The following is a 22,164-nucleotide window of genomic DNA, read 5'->3' as shown; positions in this document are numbered from 1 at the left end:
TGCTGATGAGTATTTGCTTCAGATTGGAGGGCTGTCTGTAAGCAAGGACTGGTCTGTCTCCCAAGATCTGTGAGAGTGATGGGTCGTCCTTCAGGATAGGTTGTAGATCCTTGATGATGCGTTGGAGAGGTTTTAGTTGGGGGCTGAAGGTGATGGCTAGTGGCGTTCTGTTGTTTACTTTGTTGGGCCTGTCCTGTAGTAGGTGACTTCTGGGTACTCTTCTGGCTCTGTCAATCTGTTTCTTCACTTCAGCAGGTGGGTATTGTAGTTGTAGGAATGCATGATAGAGATCTTGTAGGTTTTTGTCTCTGTCTGAGGGGTTGGAGCAAATGCGGTTATATCGTAGCGCTTGGCTGTAGACAATGGATCGAGTGGTATGATCTGGATGAAAGCTAGAGGCATGTAGGTAGGAATAGCGGTCAGTAGGTTTCCGATATAGGGTGGTGTTTATGTGACCATCGCTTATTAGCACCGTAGTGTCCAGGAAGTGAATCTCTTGTGTGGACTGGTCCAGGCTGAGGTTGATGGTGGGATGGAAATTGTTGAAATCATGGTGGAATTCCTCAAGAGCTTCTTTTCCATGGGTCCAGATGATGAAGATGTCATCAATGTAGCGCAAATAGAGTAGGGGCATTAGGGGACGAGAGCTGAGGAAGCGTTGTTCTAAGTCAGCCATAAAAATGTTGGCATACTGTGGGGCCATGCGGGTACCCATCGCAGTGCCGCTGATTTGAAGGTATACATTGTCACCAAATGTGAAATAGTTATGTGTCAGGACAAAGTCACAAAGTTCAGCCACCAGGGAAACAACTTGTCTTCTACACCCTCCTCTCCCACAGTTGTTAAGCACAGTGTTCTTCTTTTTTCACCTATTACTAACACAACCAACATATTTATTAAGGCCAGTGCATGGCTTGTGAGATCCAGTAAGATCATTTGCCAAGGTGGTATTTTCTCTTTGATGAAAGAGAAGAGAGAATATCATAAAAGTCAAATATTTTACTGGACGTGATGTTAATATTTAAGCAGAGCTGCTGACATGCATAATATATCATTACTAAACCTAAATACATCTATGAATTGCCTAATCATATTAATATGCAATTATGCTATCTCTGAATCTCTTCCAGGGAATTAAAAAAAAGAAAAAGAAAAAGCCCAGAATCTCATCCTCAAAATTAGCCAAGATTTTTTATAAAAGTGAGAGAAAAAAGTAGAGGACTATTTTAAAACTATAACAGTTGCATTTTAGCATTTTTTAATTTAGAAGCCGAACCAGATTGTGAATTCTCTTATGAAGACACAATGGAAATGCTCAATTGAAACACATTCTCCCCTTTTACAGTGTACATAATTGAATACCTCTTGCTGTTATGATCCAGGGCAAAACATTATCAGCAACAAGTTAAGGACAGAATGGAATGCCAGAGGAACTCTGGTCTAGACAGCCAAACAGCAGATGTATAAATTGGAGGCAACACTCAGTACATTTTACTTTACAGAATAAACTAATCCACATTATTAAATTAGGACAAGCATGATGAATTAATGATGAAAGACACATAATAAAAAGTCAGTGATAGAGCACTACAGAATGTACTTTGTTCACATGGTAATGTTTCATAAGGTACTAATAAATGAACTGTAGACTATTCTGTATACCCCATAAAAACTCGACACATGTAATTGCCCAAATCCTTTCCGTTTACTCCAACAGGTTTAAGTACCATTGTATTTGGGTGTGCTTTGCTTCTTCAGTCTCTGCTTTGCAAGCAAGAACTGTGGAAGTATTCTTCTTTTAGGCCAGGTCTACATACAAAATTTGTATTGCTTTACTATTCCAATATAGTTAAAGCAGTACAACCCTCCTAGAATGGACACAATTATATGTGTATGAAGGCACTTGTATCAGGAGAGCTTATTCCGTGAGGGCATGGAGAATAAACTATGCTGGTATAAGGCATCTTTACACTGGTATAACTGCACCCATACCATATGGTATAACTGCATCCATAATGGTTGCATCATGTACCATCAGTAAGAAAAGCAAAAATAAAAAACCACAACCCATGGCCGCAACTGACATAATTATACCAGTAAAAAAACTGTGCGTAGACCAGGCCTCAGTATGTAAACCTTAAAAATCCAAAATATTCCAAAAGAATCAACATTCTAACATAACACAAAGTTGGCTACTCTATCACTTCAAAGGAAAAGAATGCAGCTGAGGTCTATACAGTACCCAGGGAGGCTACATCCTTCTTTTTAAAAGAAGAAATCACAGAAAGATAGGAAGTACCTTGTGTATTTTAAAAGAGCATATGCTTCAAATTCTAGAAGCAATGAAGCATTATTCCCCTTTTTAAAATAAATATTTAGAATTTTGGTGAATTATTACATATTTATAAATCATATAAGGTTAATCATTCAACTTGGAAACAACAATTCAACTCTGAAGCTATAATAAATATTCTCTGCAATTACACAGAAATAAGGCAAAGGATAAACCTAACAACATTAACACTGAAGGACAGTAACAAATGACAGCACATAAAACAAGATGATAGCTCCTTTGCTTAAGAATTCATTAAATGAATCTTACTCATGATTACGTGGCCACGGATTAACAAACAACGTGACATTTCCAGCTGCAGCAAAGTTCTACCTAAAGCTAATTAAGAAAATTAAATAAGAAACACAAGCAAATTAGCAAGGCTGAAGGATTAGAATGAATTTGAAAAAAGAAAAGGAGTACTTGTGGCACCTTAGAGACTAACAAATTTATTAGAGCATAAGTTTTCGTGAGTTACAGCTCACTTCATTGGATGCATACAGTGGAAAATATAGTGGGGAGATTTTATATACACAGAGAACATGAAACAATGGATGTTACCATACAGACTGTAACTTCTGTAGTGATAATCAAGGTGGGCCATTTCCAGCACTTTACAAGAACAGTAGGAGGGGAAATAAACAAGGGGAAATAGTCTGCTACCCAAGATCCATAAACCTGGAAATTCTGGATGCCCATCATCTCAGGCATTGGCAACCTAACTGCAGGATTGTCTGGCTATGTGGACTCTCTCCTCAGGCCCTACGCTACCAGCACTCCCAGCTATCTTCGAGACACCACTGATTTCCTGAGGAAACTACAATCCATCTTCCTGAAAACACCATCCTAGCCACTATGGATATAGGAGCCCTCTACACCAACATTCCACACAAAGATGGACTACAAGCCGTCAGGAACAGTATACCCGATAACGTCATGGCAAACCCGGTGGCTGAACTTTGTGACTTTGTCCTCACCCATAACTATTTCACATTTGTGGACAATGTATACCTTCAAATCAGCAGCATGCTATGGGTACCCGCATGGCCCCACAGTATGCCAACATTTTTATGGCTGATTTAGAACAACGCTTCCTCAGCTCTCGTCCCCTAATGCCCCTGCTCTACTTGTGCTACACTGAGGACATCTTCATCATCTGGACCCATGGTAAAGAAGCCGTTGAGGAATTCCACCATGCTTTCAACAATTTCCATCCCACCATCAACCTCAGCCTGGACCAGTCCACACAAGAGATCCACCTCCTGGACACTACTGTGCTAATAAGCGATGGTCACATAAACACCACCCTATACCGGAAACCATCTGAGTACTATACTTACCTACATGCCTCCAGCTTTCATCCAGACTACACCACACGATCCTTTGTCTACGGCCAAGCTTTATGATACAACCACATTTGCTCTAACTCCTCAGACAGAGACAAATACCTACAAGATCTCTATCAACCGTTCTTACAACTACAATACCCACCTGCTGAAGTGAAGAAACAGATTGACAGAGCCAGAAGAGTACCCAGAAGTTACCTACTACAGGACAGGCCCAAGAAAGAAAATAACAGAATGCCACTAGCCATCACCTTCAGCCCCCAACTAAAACCTCTCCAATGCATCATCAAGGATCTACAACTTATCCTGAAGGACGACCCATCACTCTCACAGATCTTAGGAGACAGGCCAGTCCTTGCTTACAGACAGCCCCCCAATCTGAAGCAAATACTCACCAGCAATCACATAACAAAAACACTAACCCAGGAACCTATCCTTGCAACAAAGCCCGTTGCCAGCTCTGTCCATATATCTATTCAGGGGACACTATCATAGGGCCTAATCACATCAGCCACACTATCAGAGGCTCGTTCACCTGCGCATCTACCAATGTGATATATGCCATCATGTGCCAGCAATGCCCCTCTGCCATGTACATTGGCCAAACTGGACAGTGTCTATGTAAAAGAATAAATGGACACAAATCAGACATCAAGAATTATAACATTCAAAAAACCAGTCGGAGAACACTTCAGTCTCTTTGGTCACTCGATTACAGACCTAAAAGTGGCAATTCTTCAACAAAAAAACTTCAGAAACAGACTCCAAGGAGAGACTGCTGAATTGAAATTAATTTGCACACTGGATGCAATTAACTTAGGCTTGCATAGAGACTGGGAGTGGATGTATCATTACACAAAGTAAAACTATTTCCCCTTGTTTATTTCCCCTCCTACTGTTCTTGTAATGTGCTGGAAATGGCCCACCTTGATTATCACTACAAAAGGTTTCCCCCTCTCTCCCCTGCTCTCCTGCTGGTAATAGCTCACCTTTCCCGATCACTCTTGTTACAGTCTGTATAGTAACACCCATAGTTTCATGTTCTCTGTGTATATAAAATCTCCCCACTATATTTTCAACTGTATGCATCCAATGAAGTGAGCTGTGGCTTATGAAAGCTTATGCTCAAATAAATTTGTTAGTCTTTAAGGTGCCACAAGTACTGCTTTTCTTTTTATGGATACAGACTAACATGGCTGCTACTCTGAAACCAATGAATTTGAAGACAGGACAAACCGTTGTAGCTGCAGAGTTATCCAAGAGCAACTATATTTAGGCTTTTGGCCATTATTTTAGAAAGAGCATGTGTGATTGACCCTTGAATCATCTGCCAAAATGTGTTCAATATGATTCATTCTCCATTCCACCCTCCTTAGTTCTGCCTAACCCTCACTGCTACAGAAAATTCTTGGGTTTAGTGCCTGCTTCCATTCTCACATACACAGCCACTTCTTGAGTCCCTATTCAAATGTTTAAAGAGTGTTTTTAGTAAAACCCTTTTCAGTCTGAGTTGAACAATTATAAACAGATTACAGCAGATAGAAACCAGCAGATTAAAGTTGTAGCAGACAGTCACAGAGCCTTAAAAATGTGACTGCCCTTCATGGTTTTTATATTCCTAAAAATGATTGTCAAATTTGACAATTTTATTAATTATTTTCATTATATGTATGCATTCATTACTATTTTTTCTGGTGTCAATTATTTTTAATCTGGACAAGGATGTTTATTCTTTGATGTCTTTTTGTTAAAAAGTATAGAGGGAACAAATAACTGATTACCTCCATGCTGGATTTGTATCTATCTTTTTATTTCTCTTTTGGAACATGAAGCACAGTTTATCATTCACAAATAAAATGTATTTCTTCCAAATACTACTAGGAACCATTTCTGTTTCCCCCTCCCACCCCGTATATTAATGAAGTACCATATTTTCAAACACCGGCCTCCATCTCTTCAGGCACAAAACTCTGTGGGTAAAATTGTCAAAAGCACTTAAGTGACTTACAAGACTAAATATCACCGAAAGTCACCCAAATGCTTTTTGAAATTTTATCCTGGGCTTGCAAAAACTGAGGCTTCCCCACTCCAAAAATAACGAGAATGAAAACCTGGCCTTAAAAGCGTAAGTAACAGTAAAGCCGTCAGCAACTGTATGTTTTCTGATTAACATGTTTCTAGAAATACATTCAAAATACCACAAATGAATTAATAGCCCTCGAGTAAAAAATGACTTCATTGATTCTAAAAGTATATTTGTATGATTATGCATTAGCTGATTTTCACTGCCATACAGTATTACAGACACACTGTGCAACCAAATGTCTAATTCTATGAATTTAAAATCCAAATGTTGAATACAGTCAAGCTGTATAATAACAAAATCCTGAGCTTCCTAAGGTAATTTAAGTAGTAAGTAATCCGTGTCCCTACCACACTAAAATATTGATTATGTGCATTGCTTGAATAACAAACACACAAAGAAAAATTCTAGTTGTATCATATCACATTATGTATTAGGTTATCCTCTTATCTTAAATCATGTAGTATTATATAAATCCAAGGTAACATGATATGACAACTAAAGCAAATATGCTGATAAGGGTAGGATAACACTAGAATGGAAAGACTGAATTTTTATACCATGCACAGAGAGCATGCCCAGTTCCGATTAATATTACCTAGAATTCAGCATGTTCTGTAACACTGACATATTACAATGAAAATAAGTAACAGGAGTTATAGATTCCTACGGATAGGAAAGGGAGTGTGACAGACAGATCACAAGCCCAGACAACAGAATGTGCTGTATAAACAAGCATGGATCATTCCATCAGCATGCCAAGAAAGGGACACTCATGGGACGTGATTGAAGATTTGAACACAAACACGTCATGGAATGGATAAGTTAAGGTCCTTATGGAAACTCAAGATTGCCTGCATTGCACATGTATAATACTTTTGATTACAAGTTAGGATACTAAATCTTTACCACACATTATCCGTATATACACATGTACTCCATATAAGCCATCTGGACAAGTTAATATTACTATAAGGACCTTACATTCTGAGATTGTATCAACTTTCTTCTGGATTAAACCCCAAGAAGAAACCCCAATATGGTTCCAAAGATCTATGAGAAACAGACTCAGAAATTAACTTATAAAATACATGAAACTGTAGCTCACGAAAGCTTATGCTCAAATAAATTTGTTAGTCTCTAAGGTGCCATAAGTACTCCTTTTCTTTTTATGAAAATTAGTGTTTCCCACTGAGATAAATCAATACTATTTAGGATCTTCTCTCCATATTGGGGAAATATCCAAAATCTGAATACCCCTGAAATTTGCGGTATTTAAAATCTGGATCTGACTTTTCTGACTTGAGCCTATCTCTACTTTAAATTCTAAGAAACTAAGAAAGACAGTATTATAGTCAATATCCTGTCCTTGTCCAATATGGGGATTATTTGTTTGAAAAATCTGTGAGATAATGAGAGAGTAATCCCCATTCATTTTAAATGTCTTTGATTTAGTTGGTTAGTGTCATAACTGAAACATTATTTAATCACAGTATTTTCTATTTAATCATAAGTTTTCCAGAACAGCATAATGCATCCATGGTCAAGTAGCATCTATCTCACTACAGATTTGTTCTTTATTATTTGTAGTCTAATCATTAAATTAAAAACAGGTCTGGAACAGTTTTGATTTATACCGTCACTGGGAAATGGTTTGGACGTTTTTAAGTCCTTGATGCCTCCTCTTTCATCTGTGCCTCAATTGCAGATATTAGCAATGGGGGTGTGTGTATCTGCACATGTGAGTGAACATTCATGCCTGTCCCATTGTGACTTCTCTGCACACAAAAATGTGTGCACCAGCTACTCATATATACACAGTGTACACATTTCAAGTGTATACCTCTAGACTTAAGGACATTTTTTTCTCTTTGTGCCCAATGGACAATTAAAATAATAAATTTTTAAACCAAGCCAAAGCACTAGTTCTCAGTTAATACTGTTTCCATGATAAGTGTCAACCTTTAGCTGTTTTCACTGGACTGTTGGTTAAAAGAATCTGTTTTCCCCCCTATACTCTTGCCAACCTCAAAAATAGCCAAAGGGAAAAATTTCTTTCCACAAAAACAAACAAACAACAGAACAACAATAGAAATCCCAACAGGTAGAAATCTCCCCTACCTTTGGCCAATGACTGTTTTGGAGAGCTATGACTGTGTTTTAGAACACGTGCTGTTAGCAATTTTAAGTATATAGCAGGTGCTACTAAGTGCCCCTCTTTCACACCATGTGAGTCAACATCACTGGCAGGTTAAAAGCCGAATGCTTCCTGGTCTCAATATATCAGGATAGAATTGTTCTTCTCAGTAATTATCTCACAGGAGATGAGAGAGTAAGATATCTAATTATATAAAAAAGCAATGATTTAATTACAGGAATTAGAGTAATGAGACATTGTTAGAGGAAGCATAGATTGGCATCCTCTCTTCATCACCAGGTTTATTTTATCGATACCGGAGATTTATATACTACCACCTGGGAGAGGAAATACAAGATGTATGAAAATAACTAGATAAAAAATATCCTGTGATGGGGAAGGAAGCGGCTGCCAGTAACAAATCTACTTTAGCCACTTTTGTTCCAGAATACAAGAGTGTCTCACATAGAATAGCACCAAAATAACTACGTTTTAGAAAACCAGTCTGCTCCTATTGCTATAGCATGCCCTTCACATAAATCAGGATTTATCCCTACTAGGTCAAAAAAGGGACTGCAACACTTCTCCCCTTCTTTATTTTAAATCACTTGAAAAACTGAAAGTCCTAGAAGACTGCTGCTGGACTACTCTCCAGCATTGTTATTGGGGAAAAAAGATCTGTGTAAGAAACTGGGTTTTGCATCATATTCTAAAATGTGATTATATTTTGCCAAACAAAAGTATGTCAAGATGCGCTATATTATAGTGGGCTGTGAATATACTGTTCTGTGACTTCTGTTTTTTAATTAACAGACATCTCAATCATAGTGCACATTATTGTATAGTCAAACAGTCATGTTTGCAACATGAAGAAACAGAATCTTCCACATGAAAACAGTTCAAAATTACTCAGGGAGCTAAAATCAAATTAACCTATAATACTGTTTTTGGAAAGCTCAATAGATGAACAACTGTGAACTCTCAGTTTTAAAGCTCACAACAGAACAATAACACATATTGTATAAGCTGCATGTCTTTGATAAGAATATCTGGAAAGATGTAAAGTACTATTAAATTCACTTTTTTGCTCAGCAAAAAATATATATCTATATAAAAAGTTAATTGCACAGCTGATCAGTGACCATATTATAAGAAATGAAAAATGGAACCTCCCCATTACTTTTAAAGTATTTGGAGACATCCCATTTGTTGGGTCTTTTACTGGCTCAAGTTTTAAGTTTAACAAAACATCCAAAGCTTGACATACAAGCTTGAGAAGGAATAGTCAGTCAGCAACTGATTCAGAAGCCTAACCTAGTGGTAGTAGTAGCCCTGCAACCTACTGTGTACAAGAGTATACATGATATGGTGGTGGAAGTAAACTAGTGCCAAAGGTGAACAGAAACAGAAGGAGCAAAGCAACACAGGCTGCAGAGAGAAGTAAAAAAGCAACAAAGATTGCAGGATCTCATCAACATGCCATTCTTCAATGCCCCTGAAAACTTCAGTTTTGACAAACCTTCAGAATGGATAGACTGGAAACACCATTTTTGCAAGATTTCACATTGCAACCAAACTCCACAGGGAAACTAGAGACATCCAGATATGCTCTTGAATTTATGCTATGGGGAAACAAGCAGAACATATCTTTAAATTCTTTGACTTTACTGAAGACAGTCATGAGGATGACTATGAAATGGTTCTGATTATGTTCGATACATACTTTATACTTCAGTGAAATGTTGTTTATGAAAGATAAAGTTTTCACCAGAGAATTCAGGAACTAAGAAAAAAGTTGAATCTTTTATAAGGCCCCAGCCTTGTCGCTCAGAGGAGAGGGATTGGGGGAAGGGATCCCCCTCCACTAACTGGCAGAAGTGAAGCAGCCTGGCCCCAGAGTGGCCCGGGGAATTAGTGGGGGGCCAGGAGCAGCCCACTCTGCTTCCCTCACCCCGGCCCCAGCCATGTCGCTCAGCGAGGGGGATTGGGGAAAGGATGCCCCCCGCACTTACCAGCAGAAGGAAGTGGAGCGCCGCGGCTGGGAGCTGGCAGAGTGGAGCGGGCTGGGACCAGGCTCCTCCACTTCCGGTGAGTGCAGGGAGGTTGGGGAAAGGACGCCCCATGTACTCACCAGCGGTGGGAAGTGGAGTGATGCAGCCCCAGGACGGGGAGCATCCTTTCCCCAACCTCCCCACACTCACCAGTGGCGGGAAGCAGATAGGGTCGCACTGTGTGCATAGGGGTTGGAGCAGTGAGGGGACAGGGAGCAGGGGGGTTGGGTAGGGATGGGGTGGGTCTCTGGAGGGGGTGGTCAGGGAACAAGGAACAGAGGGGGCCAAAGCAAGTTCGATATAACGCAGTCTCACCTATAATGCGGTGAGATTTTTTGTCTCCCGAGGACCACATTATATTGCGGTAGAGGTGTATATAGAAATAATATATTTGAAAGACATAATTTGTTGCAGTGTTATCAAGAAACTGGAGTGTACTTTTGCTCCTTTGGGTATTCCAGAACTAGTGACAGACAATGGACCACAATTTACTGCATGAGAATTTAACTCATTTTGAACAAAATATGATTTTGACCATATTATTAGCAGCCCACATTACCCACAAGCTGGGGCTGGCTAAGAGAGCAGTACAGAAGCCAAAAAAATCCTACAGCAGGAAGATCCATTCCTTGTTCTTTTGAGGTCCCAGAAATTGGGCTCCAGACCAAGACCAAATGCCTACACCCCAATTTTACAGCCCCACTGCCTGATCCAACAGACACAGGCCAGCCATAGGTGTTTAACTGCAAGTGTAGACACGCCTAAAGATTCCAAACTGACCATAGAATTATAGAATATTAGGATTGGAAGAGACCTCAGGAGATCAACTAAATCTTCCCAGCCAGGGCTTTGTCAAGCCACGCCATAAAAACCTCTAAGGATGGAGATTCCACCACCTCCCTAGTGCTTCCATTCCAATGCTTCACCACCCTCCTAGTGAAATAATGGTTTCCTAATATCCAACCTAGACCTCCCTCACTGCAACTTGACACCATTGCTTCTTGTTCTGTCATCTGCCACCACTGAGAACAGCTGAACTCCATCATCTTTGGAACCCCCCTTCAGGGATTTGAAGGTTGCTATCAAATCCCCCCTCACTCTTCTCTTCTGTAGACTAAATAACCCGAGTTCCCTCAGCCTCTCCTCATAAGTCATGTTCCCCAGCCCCCTAATCATTTTCGTTGCCCTCCACTGGACTCTCTCCAATTTGTCCACATCCCTTCTGTAGTGGGGGGACCAAAACTGGACACAATACTCCAGGTGTGCCCTCACCAGTGCTGAATAGAGAGCAATAATCACTTCCCTCGATCTGCTGGCAATGCTCCTATTAATACAGCCCAATATGCCGTTGGCCTTCTTGGCAACAAGGGCACACTGCTGACTCATATCCAGCTTCTCGTCCACTGTAATCCCCAGGTCCTTTGCTGCAGAACTGCCACTTAGCCTGTCGTTCCCCAGCCTGTAAAGTGCATGGGATTCTTCCCTCCTAAGTGCAGGACTCTGCACTTGTCCTTGTTGAACCTCATCAGATTTCTTTTGGCCCAATTCGTCTAGGTCACTCTGGACCCTATCCCTACCCTCAAGCGTATCTACCTCTCACCCTAGCTTAGAATTATCTGCAAACTTGCTGAAGGTACAATCCATCCCATCATCCAGATCATTAATAAAGATGTTGAACAAAACTGGCCCCAGGACCGACACCTGAGGCACTCCACTTGATACTCGCTGCCAACTAGACATCGAGCCATTGATCACCACCCATTGAGCCTGACAATCTAGCCAGCTTTCTATCCACCTTATAGTCCATTCATCCAATCCATACTTCTTTAACTTGCTGGCAAGAATACTGTGGGAGACTATATCAAAAGCTTTGCTAAAGTCACAATATATCACATCCACCGCTTTCCCTGTATTCACAGAGCCAGTTATCTCATCATAGAAGGCAATCAGGTTGGTTAGGCATGACTTGCCCTTGGCGAATCCAGGTTGACTTTCCTGATCACCTTCCTCTCCTCCAAGTGCTTCAAGACCACAGCCAGTTGTTATAACTAATCGACAGCTAGATGACCAAATTGTGACATATTCAGGTCATGCAATTAGAAAACCAGTATGATTCAGAAACCCTTAGACTGATCCATAGTGAACTTCAAGACAGCGTAAATTTTGTAAATGGTAGAAATGTAGAACTTAAAGGGGGAGATGTAATGGAACGCTAAACTGTATTATACTGTTCAGCCACTAGGTATAGCTGTGCATAACAAACCTTACTTAAGCTAACCTCAGTCATACCTGGAAGAACATTAAAGGATCTTATGGAAGACATTTCTGGTGTATCTCTCTGAGAAAAAAGCTCTTTAGTCAGCCTGACTTTCTAGTAGCAGCCTTGCAACTTACCACCTACAAGGTGTAGGTGATAGAGAGAGATATCTAGAACAGAACGGGATGCTTGAAAGAGGCTTCCATTCCCAAGTCTATGAGGTGCATTCTGAATGAAATTCACTTCACCTGCATAAAGTCGGGTGAGGGTGGAACCCTGTACATCTGTACTCCACTTATATAGGGTCAAATAGCAGTTGAACCTGCCAGTTGTGCTGGTCACGGTGCTGAATCCATCTGCATAAACTTGCATCCATGGCCCATCCCCAGCCCTCCAGTAATATGGGTTTCCACACCAAACTGACATAAATTAACATGAAAACTAGTTATTTGCCATTCTTCTTTACAGGCTGCCAGTAGCTGCTCGGCCAGCTGATCACCAGAACAGCCCCTAAGCACCGCTAAAGTCATGAGAAAGGCTGACCCTCTGCACCACAAATTAATTTCACCCTCTAAGGAGTGAGAGGTGGGTAGAACTGCTGAAACATATTGCTACAATACTTTGCTTCTGCAGGAGGCAGCAGAGCAGAGCAAAAATCCAGGTTTTCATTTGACATTTCAAATAAATGGATATGCTCTTTTCCAGACTTTTCAAAACAGCCTAACACTCCTTCAAAAAAATCCAGTGTGGCCCAAAAATTATTTTGACGCATAAAACACTTCTTTAGCAAGACACAGGTACATACACACTGGAATATACTAAAGATATAAGCAAAATAACTTGTTCATTCTTAAATGTTTCCGTGAAATGTACATAAAGGTATGTACTTCAAGAAACTATTGAAATGTGTTCAGTACCATTCTGGCTCTAGAGGGATTATAAATACATTAATTTCAGATAGTCATTAGAAGTCTCACGGATGATATAGCTCCAAAATAAAGTAAAATCATCATTAAGTTAGAAACCTATAAGTTTATATTTTGGGTAGGTTGGTCTCCTCAGTATAACAATGAGCTATACTGACCCAAACTACCGAGGTGTTTTATACATGTGGTTCTCAATTAACCAAAAAAATGTTTTGGATCCAATTTAAGCTGGGTATAAAATTACCTGACCAAAAGATTAATCTTCTTCTATTATAAGGTTAGCTGAATAATTACTAATTTAACATTTCCTGCCACAGATGGTAGGATATAACATCACAAAGCAGACTTTAGAAATTAACCACAACAGGCAGCAGTGGTGTCTTATTACTCAGCTTAATGCCAGCTTGCTTTGTGGTATTAGAACTAGACTAAGGGGTCGTGTAAGAATAGCAGTTTTCCATCTTATCATATTACTTCTGTACTGGTATTCAAGATTCTATGATGAAATCAAAGTTACAGATACCAAAAGGAATTTTATATTATCTGATACAATACAAAGCTCTTAATAGCAGATCTTTATCTGTGTGAGGGGAGGAGGGGGATGAACAGACCATGTCACACTAATCCTATGAGCCTACCTTCCTACAATGGCTAACAAAAAGCCTATGATTTTCCCTTTGGATGACCACCTCCCTCCATTCCAAGGTTTCTCGTTGATAACTGAATAAAATCTAACAAATAGCGTTCTTTTAAAATGAGAAAAAATAACATGCCCCCCACTTCAAGTGAATCCAAATACAAGTGAGTCTCAGAACAGTCTTCTTTGAAGCCTGCATGGACAGGACCCATCTCTTTATTCCTCCTCTTTTGCATTTTAGCGGTACTTTCATGGTTATACCAGTGAAAATCCTGAGATTTTGAAGGCAGTCCTGAGGGCACGGGAAACCCCACAGGATCCTGAAGTAGATTTGCTCACAGCACAATGTCTCTTTGTAGGTTGAATGATGCAAAATACATGCCCACAAGTCCTTAATTTTATAGGCTAATACCAGATTCTAATACAGAATGAAGAAAAGCATAAAAACAATTTACCCAATCTTCTAACCTGTAATATATCAGTTGTTTATGTAATATTGGTGCAAATAATTTGCTTAAGCTCTAAACAGAACCAAAACCCTTTAAAAATTTGTAATACATTAGCTTCTGTGTATGTTTCTACTGCCCTCTACTATTTGGAATATGCAAGACCTGATCAAGTCTCTGACACGGCAGTTCTGTTCCCTGATGCAGGACCTGAAAATTTAATTTAAGTCCTACTCCTATTGATAACTAATGGAGTCTCCCCCCTATGGTCCAAGAATAGACGCCAAGTATTTTTAACAGAGATTTGCAAGTTCTATTACTATCCCATATGCATGCAGTTAGCTGACCACCATGGTGTCCGTATATTGGTATGTACGTAGCCAAGAACTGTTAGAGGATTCAGCTAAAAGCTACACAAGGTTTTATATCAACTACTAGAAACATACATTTGGCTGTGTTTTGATTTTATTGAAAATCTAATGGATGCTATTACAGGCCCTTATGAAAACGGGGTCCAAATCTCTTAGTAATTCTAAGATGGCTACCTAAAATCACAACCTTGCCAGGAAAACAGCAGCAGGAGAGAGAGCAAAGAGAGCATCCTCTGCCATCCAACTTTGAACATGAAAAGTGAGATTTATTCTTTTGTCTTTGTAATGTGAGATGGATTTGAGATTTTGCCATCAAAGTAACAAAGTGAACAATGAAAATCTCATTCGCTGTATGTAACTAACAGGAAATAGGCGTGCACATATGGGATGCTGGAAGGACAAGAAGCAGCAAAGCTTTGTTGGAGGACTGGTATTGATTCCCTTTTTATTTAACCTTCTTCCGTCCCTTTTTGGGAAGGCAAGGGAGAGTACAAATTAGAGTCTAACTGAGAGCTAAATATGTTTAAATCCATTTTATGGTTTGCTATAGACTCCTCAAGCCAAATTCAGAGATAATTAGGGCCTCTAGACACTTCTGCAACACAAACAATGCTTAAGAGTTAACAACTGAGAATACACACACTCTAAGGAATTCTAAATTGGTCTTATACACCGAGGAGAGAGAAACTGTAAATTAAAGTAGTCCCAAACATACTTAAATTTATATCTTTTGGTACTCTTTTCCCAGATAAGACCTTCTTTTCAAGCACTATTTGGATCAGATCAATTCTTTGGGTGCTGAGCTCCCAAGTAATTCAACCAGTGAATGTGCAAATAATTGTTCCATAGCCCTGGATTCCACTGTCTCAGGAAATCTGACCTAGAAGAGGTTGTAGATTCTAGTCCTGTCTATTCAGGGAGAAGGAATTTATTATAGAGCCATGTTAGCGGGGCTCCTGGGGAAGCCAGAGGGCCCTGCACCCCAACTTGGCAGGCAGACATGACTCTCAGCCAGCCAGTAAAACAGAAGATTTATTAGTCAACAAGAACGCAGCGTAGAACAGAGCTTGCTATTACAGACATCAGTGACTTTCAGCCAAGTCCATCTTGGGAACCCTGGGCCTCATGCCCTGGATTCCCCCTCTTCCAGTCCCCCCATGCAGACTGCCAGCCTTCAGCCACCCGACCTCCGACCTCCGACAACCCTCTTAATGCCCCTCCTCCTTCTCTTTATCTCGCTTCCCCGACCACAGGTGTCATCTGGTTGCACCCCCCTCCTGGGTCTCAGGTTACATATGTGCAAATAGTTGGACAGCCTCACCTGCCCTGAGGGTCTCAGAAAAAATCACACACCTAATTCCCACCACCAAAGTATTGGTGCAGTACACTGGGAAATTAAGGTACACACAGTATTAGTATAGGGCAGTAAGACTCATATGCAGCATAACAAGATGAATAAAACCCCACTTTGTCACATCCTAGCTCTATCTCAAACAGGAAAAGTATTCAGTAGTCTTGACCAGTGCTCTTCCTGTATCTACAAACTACGTCAAGTTATGTTTGAGCCCTTGATGATACCATAAACACCTTTTGCTCTATCTGGGTATCCGTGAACTTTACTGGCTGCTTTTAACCATTTATTTGAAGTTCGAGCCTGGTTCATTCAGCTAGGTAACATGGAGCAAGTCACACATGGTATTTCACATGTGACCCTTATTGGCCAAGCTTATCCCATCTGATTAAGGGGATCAGCTGATGCCATTTCTACTTGGTTCCTGAGTAAGAGGGGCTGCAGTTTAGCTGTACTCTGGCTCAGCTGCAAAAGTGATGAAACAAAAAAAATCTCTTAAGTAATGAGTATGTGAGTGTGAGTATGTGAAACTATGCCACTAGCTTTCTCAGTAAGAGGGATCTATCTGAGTTATTTCATTATATAACAACTTTTACACATGGGGTTGTTGTTTTTTTTTGACTGATTCAAGAGAACCTTTTCAAGCATTGAGAATCCCCTGCAGGATTCTCATCACTAGAGAGATTGCACATGTTGCTGTACTTGCTCATCATACTAGCAGAATTTATATCAGAATTAAATAATTTCTCTAAACTAGGCGTGTATGTGAGATTCAACTAGACTTATATTTTAGTCAGCTGCAGTCATCCATTATTGGTAGAGCCCTACCAGATTCATGGTCCATTTTGGTCAATTTCATGGTCATAAGATTTAAAAAAATCATAAATTTCATGAGTTCAGCTATTTAAAACTGAAATTTCACAGCGTTGTAATTGTAAGGGTCCTGACCCAAAACAGAGTGGGGGGGGGGGAAAAACCAGATTTCATGATGCTTCATGGCCATGAATTTAGTAGTACCCTAATTATTGGTCTAGAATTTTGCTTTGTTTCTGCTATCTTGATATTCTGCATTCAACATGGCTGTGCTGATATATTTAAAACCACAGACAGTTCCTGTAGTTAGTCTTTGATTTAACTACTTCATGTAACTTTTGTCAAAGAGGTATGTGCAAGCTATAACATTGCTACACTGAAGATACAGGTTATAACTTCCAGAAAAACAATTTAGCTTTCTCTGTAGTGACTCACTGCAATGTCTATTCTGAATTAAATTTTCTTTTATTTCCCCCCTTGTTACAGCCAAGTTTTTCAAGGAAGGCACACAAAATTGTTCATGTAACTGCAGATACCCAATGCAATGCACAGACTGAGTAGTTATATGCATAGGGGGACCAGATAGCAACTGTGAACAAACAGGACAAGGGGTGAGGGGGAGAGGTAATAGGCATCTATATAAGAAAAAGTCCCAAAAAATGGGACTGTCCCTATAAAAACGGGACATCTGGTCACCCTATTTATGCATCCACATATGCATGACAGACAACCACAATCATACAACACTGTATACAGCATTATTAAGTGTTATATTTATTTATTTTCACAGAACTCCTAGCTATTTAATAAAATATGAAGGTTTTTACCTTTCCATGTGTATTTTGTTAAATCAGCAACAGTGAATGCACATAGGAGACATGATGAGTTATTTTACAAGACTCTGGCAATGTGTAATCACATAAGTGAAAAACCCCCAGCTCTTGTCTCCTACTAATAAATTTAAGGCAGGCCCTGAAAAATGGTAAATTCAGTCAAAAAAACCCATGTAATACTTCCAAAAGCTCAACTGTGGATTTATTCCTATGAGTTAAAGTTTCAGAAAAGCATTGTAAGTAACATTTACTGCTAACAAAACATAGGATCCTAACTGAATAGGCATCACTTCAATATTGTTAATATTTGTAGGAGAAGCCCAATCCAAACATTTCATTATCATGTAGTGTAGTTGCTTAATTATTTCTATGTTGGACCTGAAAGAGCCTTCTGAACAATTATGTAGGCTAACTGACTCATCCTGCTTCATACTATCGACCTGATTCTGCCACCAATATACCTGGACTAGTACTGTGGCTACTTCACAGAGTTCGGTGCTTGGCAACATGAGTAAGCTTGGCAGAAACAAGCCCTAAACTTCCACTATCTTCCTTGAATGTGACAGATTTTAGCATTTTTTTTGCTGTACATTTATAATAAACAAAGAACAAACATGTTCCCATCTAATGTAATAGTCACATTGTAAAATACTAATGACAGGTTTCAGAGTAGCAGCCGTGTTAGTCTGTATTTGCAAAAAGAGAAGGAGTACTTGTGGCACCTTAGAGACTAACAAATTTATTAGAGCATTCCGATGAAGTGAGCTGTAGCTCACGAAAGCTTATGCTCTAATAAATTTGTTAGTCTCTAAGGTGCCACAAGTACTCCTTTTCTTTTTATAAAATACTAGCTGCAGTATTGCAGTTCAGCCAGCACAAATACAGACAGTGAACCCAACAGAAGGTAATTCATGTGTTCTCTATACTGCATATATATGGTAAAACACAGAGGATAAATTAAACCCATGAAGGATACATTGACAAGACCTGACAAATGATAAAGAATACCACATGCTTCAACTTTTATATAAATATTGAATGTGCAAATATCCTACCAGGAATTAAATCAGCTTTAATAAAAGCAAAACATGTAAGTAATTTGAAGATAGCCTCATTTAATAAGAAGTTCTCTAGTCATCCAAATGGAGAGATCGTATTAGAGGTTCTGGAATTAGACCAATAAATTAAAAGTTAAACTTTACCCACTTCAGACTTGATCAGGCAACTCTTACTCATGATAAGTAGCATTTAACCAAGTAGTCATATTGAAATCAATAGAAATAGTCACATGGTTAAAAGCTATCTAATGCAAGTAAGTGTAACCACTGCTCCATATGTATTATGTACCTTCCTCTGTGCTCAATCTGGAAAGTATGAATCTGTTACAACTCCCCACTTCAGAATCTAACTCTTTACTCAGTTCAGTCCCCACTGCTTGACAAAATGGTGGTCCTCACATAAGGGTTGCAGAAGCAGGCCCTTCAGTATTTTTTTTAATCACATCTTCTCTCATTTTACAGCAGAACTACAAAAAATAAATAAAATTAAAAATCCTCTTTCTATAGGCAGTATTATAGCATGTTACATATTTATGTTTTTAAGTACATCCTTCCTTTACATAAATAAATACACTCGCTAAACAACCCCTGGGTTGCATGTCTATCTGACTTCAAATCCTGCCATGCATTTAAGTAAACAAAAATCTGTGAAATTTTTGTGCACAAAAGACTGACACACACACACACACACAGTAAAGTAGCATAGCCCCCGACATACCTGATGATGCACAAAAAAGCAACACCACACCATGAGGTACTTTGTAATTGTACTGTACTCAGATTTCAAGAGGTTTCTTAATCCTCAGTATAATAGAGTGGTCCCTTTTTCTCCTCTCCACTTTTCTGCAGGACCTCCTCAACATGCAGCCACAATGCATGACAGGAAGCAACAGCAAGCTATATATTACAAGTCTCAGAAATTGAGAGATGCACACTAGCCCTACAACCTATATCTTGTGGGTTTTTTGTTGGTTTGGGTTTTTTTTTTTGTAAGTCATTCATCTTTGAATAATACTTTGCAGTTAATATATGTAAACAGGTAGAGTAGCTATTTAAGAAAAAGTGCTACCAAGTGTGAACAAAACTGTTTTGCTGCTATAATCAATGTGATTAAGATAATCACTAGTAAATTTTACTAGAATGGGCAAGACTATTGTGGCTATGAGGTTCCCTAGTTATAGGAGAAAATGCACACTACATGTGGAAGAGCGATGATTGTAGACTTTTGACAATGATATTGTGCTTTTTCTTTTGTCTTCCAAAATGTCTTGATTAGTGCCAAATGTACATGCTTCGGTCAAGAAAACAAAGCAGACTGTAGCTATTTATTGGGGGGCTTTTAAAATATATGTATTTCGTTGTAAACCTTGATTAACAAAGGTTTTGAAAGGTCCTCATAAAAGAGTAAGGGTAGTTAACTGGGAACGCCTAAGCCAGCAGAAATTGAGCAATAATAGTGGGTAAAGATCCTGAGAGTATAGAAGCGCTGATGAAGTGAGGCCTCAAAATAAGATTTTGAAAAGGGCCCAAGTTCTGTAGGAAAGAAACTGTGCAGGAACTTCACATGAGCTTACTTTTAGCCATTTTGAACTCACTAGTTCTACAGAACTGAAGCTAGCAGCTTCATTCCTGCTGATCTTAGTTGACCCACAGGAATGGAACTTTGGTCAGTTCCTTTGGGAACTAGACAACCTTCACTTGACTGGAATTTGGAAAATAGTGATTGCACTGTATTAAGAAAACATTGTGTTATGCTACTGCTGCTTTTAATGTATCAGATAACACACCCAGGCTACCTCAGTGACACAGAATTGCATACTGAATAGCAGTCTTGAAATTTCAGACTTGTGACCCTCATCCAGCAAGATCTCTATGTGCACGTTCACCCCTCCCCCACATTGAGATCAATAGAAGCTCTGCTTTTGAAGGACTCATGAGATTAGGTCCCAGTCTAATGATCAGGTCAGCAGACTATCTCCTTGAGAGTTTTTCCATCTGGATGCTAACAAATTTCTTCTCAGGTGGGAAGAAAGACTGTTTAAAAAACAATTCTCATCAATAAATCTCCAGGCTATCCCAGCTCATATACTATTATTTTATAAAATATTCTAATATTTGCATAAAATTAAAACGCATTGTCCCTCATTAACATTTAGAACATTGTCTCATTGTCTATCATTTAAAATCATATATTCTTTAAGCGTACAACAGATAAATCCCCTGAGGACTTTTTTTGCCAAGTTATCAAAACACAGTCCCTAATTTTGCTCAGTATCATTTGTATATGTATTTCTGTGTGCTTTCTTTAGGTCACACAACCGATTAAATGCACATATGCAATGGACATCTGCATGTAATTTATGTGAACAAATTTGGATCCACAATCCACTGATCCTGCTGTTTTAATGCCTCATCAAAAGGGAGGGAAAAGATCATATCTTCTGGAAAAACACATTTAATGTGAAATATTTTCTTGTTTTATATTCAAAGGCTAACTCAAAATCAAAAACATGAAGCTATCAGAAGTGAGTCAATGAACCCGTCTATAGCAGCTGAGGATTTGGATCATTATATTTTTAAGATTTTTATATTCTGATGAATATGACTTATGTAATTTGGAGTTGTTCTAAAGCATAGTAACATTAATATCCCAACTCTACAAATGTCTAAAATAAGGAGAACAGTGTGAGAACTTGGTTATGGCTAAACATAATTAAATTTGCAGGAGTCAGATACATTGAATGTGGCTGAGCAAAAGTTAAAAGTGTTTTTAAAAGGTAGGCTCTTTGAACCGTACTGTTTCTACTGATCATTTGATGAACAATAGGGAAATCATTTGACAAACAATATTTTGTTATCTCTGAGAAACATCTTCTTTTACAATAAATTACTTTTAACAATTGATATATTGCTTATTTCCCATGGCCCCCCCATCTTCACTCCACTGATTTTAATTTCTTCTTATTTGTTTAGAACATCAAATACAGGCTTGTTTTTCAGAGCTTTATATACTTCTAACAGACAGAAATGTCAAAAAGAATGTGAGTTGGCCAGAAAGCTCAGGACTATTAAACTTTATTTCACATTTTAAGAAGACAAAAACTGACACATATGGGTAAGAGCACTTCAGTTAACTGTAAGACCTTGATCTTTTATCAGCTTAAATGATGGGCTTCTGCTGAATGCACAGGAAGGAGACAGGCTGTGAAACTGCTAAATTGATATCAATCAGCAAAGAAGTCATTTGAAAATGAGAATCACCGCTTCATTTTCCTTTTGATGTACAGATGGATAAAAAATTGAAAGGTTAAAAAAATGCCATAGGAAGTTTTCTGACACTTAGGCCAAGACTTTTAAAAATGACTAGTGATTTTAGTCACTTCAGTTCTGGAGTATCCAATTTGAAACATCTCAAAGGGGCCTTATTTCCAGGGAGTGATGTTCAGTACTTTATGAAAAATCAGGTCCCCTTGAGGTGTCTCAAATTGGCCATCTAGAAATCGAGACACCCAAAATCACTGAT

General features: G+C 39.0%; 1 protein-coding gene across 5 annotated transcripts in view; it reads right to left on the bottom strand.

The window, feature by feature from the left end:
- The window catches only part of ARHGEF3 (Rho guanine nucleotide exchange factor 3), a 298,685-nt gene that overhangs the window by 179,531 nt on the left and 96,990 nt on the right, over window positions 1–22,164 (bottom strand). Inside the window, exon 1 of one of the 5 annotated variants that reach the window (XM_038408894.2) lies at window positions 19,360–19,565. The exons of the other annotated variants lie outside the window; for them this stretch is intronic. Coding sequence (XP_038264822.1) covers window positions 19,360–19,392 — 33 coding nt within the window. The 5' untranslated portion in view covers window positions 19,393–19,565. Of the gene's footprint in view, window positions 1–19,359; window positions 19,566–22,164 lie in introns of those variants that run through there. 5 annotated transcript variants of the gene reach the window in all.

The sequence above is a fragment of the Dermochelys coriacea genome, chromosome 7, assembly GCF_009764565.3.
Source record: "Dermochelys coriacea isolate rDerCor1 chromosome 7, rDerCor1.pri.v4, whole genome shotgun sequence".
Taxonomy (NCBI): Eukaryota; Metazoa; Chordata; order Testudines; family Dermochelyidae; genus Dermochelys; species Dermochelys coriacea.
Note: the sequence above shows the minus strand (reverse complement) of the source record. Positions and strands in the feature narration are given on the sequence as shown.